Here is an 8,322-nt window from a genome sequence, read left to right as displayed (position 1 = left end):
CTATGGGATCTACGGAAATAGTCAAGTTTGACTGCTCCTTGCCCAATTATGCACTCTGCCGTGAGCGGCTCCGCGCAGGCAGGCGCGATGTTGTGACGTCAATTTCTGAGCCTTTTTTCTACTCCGTTTATGCAGCGTGTGGATGAGACGTGTTTTATCTCATCCACTTTGCTGCTACTGTATTATGCTGCCGATTTTTCCGCATTATAATACAGGTATACGCCGTATTTACGTAATGTGTGAACTGACTCTAACCCCTCCACCCACCCCCCCGCCAGTCCCCGCAAAAATGTTCTTGCATCAAACCGGTCCTCGGTGCAAAATAGGTTGGGGACCACTGCCATAGAGAATGACTTGAGTGACCACCCTCTGGGACCCGCACTCTTGTTCACAACCCGCAGCGATCCGGCATTTATCACCTATCTTGTGGATAGGTGAAAAATTATTTTCGTGGTACAACCCCTTTAATCAGGTATCAATGGGACTTGATGGACCCCAAATTATCAGTCATAGAAAAGTATCTAAAATTTGAACGTCCACATTTATATCTTTTTAGGTCCAACATTCTGTGCTGATTAATTTCTTAATGTCGTTTTACAGCAGTGTGAGCACAGTTTTCTGAAACGGAGCTCTAAATCTCCTGCGTAGACAGTTACATGGTATAATTTTGTCTCCCTGCAGCCACCACTAGAGGGAGCTCACTGCATACTGTTTTGTTACCAAGTTCAATGTACAACCATATACAATGAGCTCCCTCTAGTGGTGGCTGCAGGTAGCATGTTATGTTTTAAATCTGTTTACCTGATGTTCCTTGGGGGACATTAAGGTAATAGGCCATGTTCACACAGGGCAGATACGCGGCGTAAAAGTACACAGCGTATTGGCCCTGGGCACCGGAGGTAATTCTGGCTGAAAAACTGCAGTTTTTCGGCTGGAATGTCCATAGAAGGTAGAAAAAAACCCATACTTACCCGTAGCCATGGTGACGTGTCCCTCTGATGTTCTGCAGCAGTCATATGGGATGAGACATCATCCCTGGAGGCCGGGTTGAACGCAGGAGCAGAGAGATCTGGGTAAGTTTGGCGTTTTTTTTTCGGCTGCGTCTGGATGAGATTTGTTTGAATCTCCTCCACTCTTCTGCTTCTGTATTACGCTGTGGAGTTTCCGCAATGAAATCCGTTGCAGAAAATCCGCCGTGTTTACCCTACGTGTGAACCCGGCCAGACAGTGAATTTCCATGTAGCGGGAGATTCATTTTCAGCTATGATTATGGATTTCTTTCTTACAGGTAGAGGGGAAACAAGTCACAGACCGAGCACACAACGAAGAAGACGCTACCGCCCAGGAGCCCGTGCGCTGATGGAAATAAGAAAGTACCAAAAATCAACCAATCTGCTCATTCAGAAAACCCCGTTTTTCCGCCTGGTGAGTGGATGTGTCCTCTGCGGCTGCTCCTCTTTATTGTCAGTGATATTCCCCTTTTATTCTTGCAGGTGAGAGAGATCTGCCTGAAGTATTCCCGCGGCGTGTTTTACTACTGGCAAAGCACCGCACTTATGGCGCTACAAGAGGTCAGTATCTCATACAATGCACTGTCCATGTAACGCATGGGTCAACCAGAGAGGGAGCTGCTCTTTGCAGTGGTTCACTACTCAGCCCCCGCCCCCTCTAACACATCCATATGCCCTAGCGGGACATTTGCAGAGGGGTTGTGATGCATTGTGGGAGTTCCAGAGGCCAGACCCCCCCCACCATCACTCTAGCTAACAGCTCATAAAAGTGAAATCTGATCAGTCCTTCGAGCTGTGTAGTAAATTATACCGGGAGTGCTGTCACTTTAAGAGGGACTAATGCTCTTCTGTATCCACAGTCAGCTGAGGACTTCCTCGTGAGTCTCTTTGAAGATTCTTACCTCTTCAGTCACCAGGCCAATAGGGGCACTCTCTTTGTGAAGGACATGCAGCTCGCACGGAGAATCCGAGGCATCCCGCATGAACTGTGATAACGCTGCCGTTTTATCTCTCAAGATTTGATGAAGAATGATCACGTGTAAATAGTTTTATATTAATGGAGAAAATCTATTGGGAAATACAAGTTTTACCATTGCATAAAAGATCCAGTTTGGAAGAGTAAACCGGCTTTAGCGCCCCCTCCTGACACTGGTTACAGTGGAGGCTTTTTCTTTGTTTTATCTGTTCATGGGAAAGTTGTTACAACCAATATGGCTGCCGCTGCAGTTTGCAGGGTGGTAGTGCAGTCGTTTTTCTGTCCAGCTATGTAATGGGTTATAGGGGTCCAGGATGTAGCACAGAAAATGACCACAAGGCGGCACTGCTGGACAAAACCGCTAACAAAGACGCTGGACACAACCGCTAATGAAACCTGATCTGGCCGACCTTCTAATTGTTCTGCTGAGTTTATGATCCGCTTCCTGTTTTTATTCTGTGAAGATTTGTTAATTTTTTAAAATAAAAAAAAAATGTATATTATAACTTTGATCTTCATCATTTTAGACTAATCTTCATAAGGGCTTGGATATGATCAATGACTCCAGCTTCGCTGTAGTTCAATACTCTTGCTCTGTCCCACCCCCATTCTTTACACTGCAGCTATGCTTGTTCAGAGTGTTTGCTGTGTGGGTGGGTGTGTGGGTTGGGTCCAGAATTATTTGGGCAGTGACACAATCTTCATGATTTGGGTTTTGCTGCCACCACATTGGATTTGAAATGAAACAACTGAGATGCAATTGAAGTTGAAGCTTTCAGGTTTATTTCAAGGGGTTAAACAAAAATCTCCTGTGAAAAGTTTAGGAATTGCCACCATTTTTCTACACAACCTCCTCATTTCAGGTGATCAAAAGTGATTGGACAAATTAACATTACCATAAATGTTTTTTTTAATACTTTGTAGAGAATCCTTTGCAGGCAATGATGGCCTGAAGTCTGGAACCCATGGACATCACCAGATGCTGGGTTTCCTCCTTTGTTTTTTTTGTTTTTTATATTTCAAATTTTTTATTTTCAAGAAAAGAAATGGGGATACAGAAAAAGAAAAGGGGGTGACATGGGTACAGAAAAAGCCCATGAGGGCCGATCATTTCAACCTATATTTCAACAACTATAAGTAAATATGCAATCAAAGTCCTCCCAACATAGTACCATCAATACACTACAAGCATTAGTATAGCAAGACAGGAATACCAGCATTACACCCTCATCCGCCCCTCCATCACCCACATCTCAGTCAATTCTTAGTAACGATTGATTCAAATAGGGAAGTAAACGAAGGGTAGAAGGACAAAAGGAAGGGGGGGGGGGGGTATAGGGAAAATCTTAAGAGGGAGAAGGGGAGATGTTCTCCCCCCCCCCCCCCACAGCACATCACAGACCACAGGGAACTCAAGAGCTCCCTGGTTCTCCACTAATCAGTTCACCCATGGCCCTCTTGTATCTGCCCGACTTGCAGAAGTCAAACCAATAGAACCAGGTTTTCTGAAACTGCGTTGCTCGTTCGGGTGCGGAATGGAGCAACTCCTCCATTCTCCGAATTTCGTGAATGCGCTCCAGCCATTGTCTAGTCACAGGAGGCTCAGAGGATCTCCAACCCCCCGAGAATACAAGCCTTAGCTGCGTTCAGCAAATGTCTCACGAACATCTTCCTGTAGCGCCCCACAGGTATATCGTGGTGGTGCAGCAAAATCCATGCCGGATCATCTCCCAGCGAGATTCCTGTGATCTCCAGAATGATATCTTGAACCTCTGACCAATAGGTGCGAAGGTTCTCACAGCTCCAGAATATATGTAAAAGCGTTCCCTCTTCTCTGCCGCATCGCCAACATAAAGGAGAAACATCCGGGAACATTTTATGTAGCACATGTGGGACTCTGTACCAACGGGATAGTATTTTAAAACTGGTTTCCTGATAGGCGTTACTAATAGACGCCTTATGTGTGAGGAGCATGATCTTTTCCCTTTGCTCTTGTGTTTGGGTATGTTCACACGGCCTATTTACGGACGTAATTCGGGCGTTTTTGCCCCGAATTACGTCTGAAAATAGCGCCTCAATAGCGCTGACAAACATCTGCCCATTGAAAGCAATGGGCAGACGTTTGTCTGTTCACACGAGGCGTATATTTACGCGCCGCTGTCAAATGACGGCGCGTAAATAGACGCCCGCGTCAAAGAAGTGTCCTGTCACTTCTTTGGCCGTAATTGGAGCCGTTATTCATTGACTCCAATGAATAGCAGCGCTAATTACGGCTGTAATGGACGCGGCGTACAAGCGCCTGCACATGCCGGTACGGCTGAAATTACGGGGATGTTTTCAGGCTGAAACATACCCGTAATTTCAGCCGTAACGGACACCCTCGTGTGAACATACCCTTAGAGTAATCTGAAGATCTCTTTCCCATTTCGTAATATATGGTGGGATGAAATCCTCAGCAGGAGTGAGCAGCACGCAGTAAAGACTGGACAGGGCCCGTCTCACATGCCCCGTTTGAGAACACAAAGTTTCAAAGGAAGATAGAGCTCGGTCATAGGAAGCCGGTGTAGGTAGTCTTGACAAGTAATGAGTCAATTATAACGCCTGCCATTGGGACGGGTCCGGGATAACCCTCTGGCTGGGAAAGCTCTTCTCCACGCAGCCAGGGCCGCCATCAGGGGGTATTAGGGGTACTGGTGTGAGGGGCCCGGCCAAACCTAACTGAAAGGGGGCCCGGCAACTGCCGCGACATTCTTTTGGTAGGAAAAAACGGGCCCTTGCAATGGGGCCCGTTTTTTTCACCAAAAGAATGTCGTGTGCTGCTGCGGGCCCCCTCCCCATGGGGGGCCGTCAAACCGCCCTCGCGCGACCGATCGCGCGCACAAGGAAACTCCCGCACGTGCGCAGTCGCGAGCGCGCACCCACTAACGCCCGCACTCGAGACCGCACGCACCCGCGAAAGCCCGGAAGCGCGCACCCGCGATCGTCCGCGCGCGCGCCCACGATCGCCCGCGCGCGCACTAGCGAACGAAGCACGCGCAGCCGCGGTCACACATGGACAAAACTTACCTGGAGCCTGGCTGGAGGTGAAGGACTGGACGTCTGGACCGAAGACCTTGCCTGGAAGACATCGCCGGAAGAGGACTGGAGTGGGAGCAGCTCTTCTGACACGGTGAGTAAATTATCTCAAAGTGCTGTTTATGTATGGCCCTGTTCACACAGTATTTTGCAGGCAAAAAAAAATCTGCCTCAAAATTCCTTAAAGAATTTTGAGGCAGATTTTGACTTGCCCACACTATCTTGCCGCGTTTTTTGCTGCGTTTTTTGCCCGCGCCGATTGAGGACAGCAGACAAAAAACGCAGCGAAAAATGAATTTTCTGCCTCCCATTGATTTCGATGGGAGGTCAGAGGCGGAACCGCGGCAAGAAAGGACTTGCTGCTTTTGCTTTTTTCCGCGACTGGCTGCCATTGATTTCAGATTAAATCAATTGGAGGCGGTTTTGGAAGTTTTTTGGTGCTGATTCTGACGCAGTGTCCGAGTCAATATCAAGGCCCAAAAACTCTGTGAACTGGGCCTTATTGTTAGGGCTTATTCAGACGAACGTGTAATACGTCCGTGCAACGTGCGTGATTTTCACGCGCCTCGCACGGACCTATGTTAGTCTATGGGGCCGTGCAGACCGTCAGTGATTTTCACGCAGCGTGTGTCCGCTGCGTAAAACTCACGACATGTCCTATATTTGTGCGTGGTTTGCGCATCACGCACCCATTGAAGTCAATGGGAGCATGAAAATCACGGCCAGCACTTCCGCAGCAGTATAAACTATGAATGAAAACAGAAAAGCACCACGTGCTACAAACATACAAACAGAGTGTCATAATGATGGCGGCTGCGCAAAACTCACGCAGCCGCGCATCATACGCTGCTGACACACGGCGCTGTTATGGACCTTTTGCATGCGCAAAATGCCACGTTTTTTGCGCGTGCAAAAAGCACACGGTTGTGTGAATCCGGCCTTAGGGTAGGAACACACTAGGCATGAACACTGCGGATTTTATGCAACACATTTTATTGTGGATAATCCGCAGCGTATCACAGTCGCAGCAGAGTGGATGAGATTTGAACAAATCTCATTCACACGCTGCAAAAAAAATGGACCTGCCGTGTGGCTTTTGGCTTTTTAAGCCGCAGCATGTCAATGTATTCTGTGGAATCGCCGCTCCTCTGTTGCGGAAATGCTGCGGTTCTGCCGCAAAAAGCACACATGAGAAAAAAAAAAAAGGCACTTTTTTAAATTTATAAAAAAGTTTAGACTTGCCCCGGCCGTAGTCCTGGTGACGCGATCCTCTATTCTTAGCGCAGCCCGGCCTCCTGTCATGACGTTTCATCCCATGTGACTGCTGCAGCGGTCACATGGTCTACAGCGTCATCCCAGGAGGCGGGGCTACGTTCAGAAGAGAGAGATGCGTCACCAGGACTACGGCCGGGGCAAGTCTAAACTTTTTTTTTCCTGCAGGATTCCCGCAGCGGACAAGCCTCACGAAACCTGCGCCACTATTTGGTGCGGTTTTGCGGGCAGAATTCCCTTCTGCTACCGGGGCGGATAAGCCGGAATGGTGACGAACGGAAACCATTAGCGATGTTTTCGTCACCAGTGAGATCAATGGTGACGGAAAAATCGCTAATGGTTTCCGTTCGTCACCGTTCCGGCAGGTTTTCGGACGGAATCAATAGCGTAGTCGACTGCGCTAATGGTGACGGAAGCTGTGCTGTCACTTTCCGTTGCGGGGTTCACCCGACGGAAACCTCAGACGGAACCCCGGAACGGAAGCGAACGGTGATGTGAACAGGCCCTAACACAAAAGTTTTGTATTTTTTTAAGCTGGTTCACAAAAAAAAATAATTCCAAATTCTACTGGACCAACTGACTATTTAGAGACCGGCAGCAGCTCCAGGAGCGACATCATAAGGGTAGGAACACACTAGGCTGATATGCTGAGTAAAACTCTCGGTAGCCGCAGGGAATTCCGACAGCAAAACCGCACCAAATAGTGGCGCAGGTTTCGTGAGGCTTGTCCGCTGCGGGAATCCTGCAGGGAAAAAAAAGTTTAGACTTGCCCCGTAGTCCTGGTGACGCATCTCTCTTCTGAACGTAGCCCCGCCTCCTGGGATGACGCTGTAGACCATGTGACCGCTGCAGCAGTCACATGGGATGAAACGTCATGACAGGAGGCCGGGCTGCGCTAAGAATAGAGGATCGCGTCACCAGGACTACGGCCGGGGCAAGTCTAAACTTTTTTATAATTTTAGAAAGTGCCTTTTTTTTTTCTCATGTGTGATTTTTGCGGCAGAACCGCAGCATTTCCGCAACAGAGGAGCGGCGATTCTACAGAATAAATTGACATGCTGCGGCTTAAAAAGCCAAAAGCCGCACTGCAGGTCCATTATTTTTGCAGCGTGTGGATGAGATTTGTTCAAACCTCATCCACTCTGCTGCGACTGTAATACGCTGCAGATTTTCCACAATAAAATGTGTTGCATAAAATCCGCAGTGTTCATGCCTAGTGTGTTCCTACCCTAAGGCCGGATTTACACGAGCGTGTGCTTTTTGCGTGCGCAAAAACGTGGCATTTTGCGCATGCAAAAGGTCCATAACAGCTCCGTGTGGCAGCAGCGTATGATGCGTGGCTGCGTGATTTTCGCGCAGCCGCCATCATGACACTCTGTTTGTATGTTTGTAGCACGTGGTGCTTTTCTGTTTTCAGTCATAGTTTATACTGCTGCGGAAGTGCTGGGCGTGATTTTCACACACCCATTGACTTCAATGGGTGCGTGATGCGCGAACAATGCACAAATATAGGACATGTCATGAGTTTTACGCAGCGGACACACGGACACACGCTGCATGAAACTCACTGACAGTCTGCACGGCCCCGTAGAGTTAGATAGGTCCGTGCGAGGCGCGTGAAAATCACGCACGTTGCACGGATGTATTACACGTTCGTCTGAATAAGCCCTAACAATAAGGCCCAGTTCAGAGTTTTTGGGCCTTGATATTGACTCTGACACTGCATCAGAATCAGCACCAAACAACTTCCAAAACCGCCTCCCATTGATTTAATCTGAAATCAATGGGAGCCAGTCGCGGAAAAAAGAAAAAGCAGCACGTCCTTTCTTGCCGCGGTTCCGCCTCTGACCTCCCATCGAAATCAATGGGAGGCAGAAAATGCATTTTTCCCTAAGTTTTTTGTCTGCTGTCCTCAATCGCCGCGGGCAAAAAACGCGGCAAGATAGTGTGGGCAGGTCAAAATCTGCCTCAAAATTCGGTGCGCGGTTC

The 8,322-nt window shown here is 48.3% G+C and overlaps 1 protein-coding gene across 1 annotated transcript; it reads left to right on the top strand.

The window, feature by feature from the left end:
• Window positions 1–1,330: 1,330 nt before the first annotated feature.
• Window positions 1,331–2,492, top strand: LOC142761182 (histone H3-like centromeric protein A). The gene is made up of 3 exons (XM_075864376.1): window positions 1,331–1,425; window positions 1,494–1,571; window positions 1,871–2,492. Exons 1-3 carry the CDS (start codon window positions 1,360–1,362, stop codon window positions 2,000–2,002), a joined length of 276 nt encoding a protein of 91 aa, XP_075720491.1. The 5' UTR covers window positions 1,331–1,359; the 3' UTR covers window positions 2,003–2,492.
• The last annotated feature ends 5,830 nt before the right edge of the window (window positions 2,493–8,322 follow it).

The sequence above is a fragment of the Rhinoderma darwinii genome, chromosome 4 (assembly GCF_050947455.1).
Source record: "Rhinoderma darwinii isolate aRhiDar2 chromosome 4, aRhiDar2.hap1, whole genome shotgun sequence".
NCBI classification, from domain to species: Eukaryota; Metazoa; Chordata; class Amphibia; order Anura; family Rhinodermatidae; genus Rhinoderma; species Rhinoderma darwinii.
This window is presented reverse-complemented; position numbering and strand designations above follow the sequence as displayed.

Excerpts from the sequence above, each read along its gene's own strand:
- LOC142761182 (XM_075864376.1), top strand. The coding sequence starts at position 1,360 with ATGGAAATAAGAAAGTACCAAAAATCAACCAATCTGCTCATTCAGAAA. Across the intron at positions 1,426-1,493 it reads AAACCCCGTTTTTCCGCCTG|GTGAGAGAGATCTGCCTGAA; the intron begins GTGAGTGGATGT and ends TTATTCTTGCAG. Across the intron at positions 1,572-1,870 it reads CACTTATGGCGCTACAAGAG|TCAGCTGAGGACTTCCTCGT; the intron begins GTCAGTATCTCA and ends CTGTATCCACAG.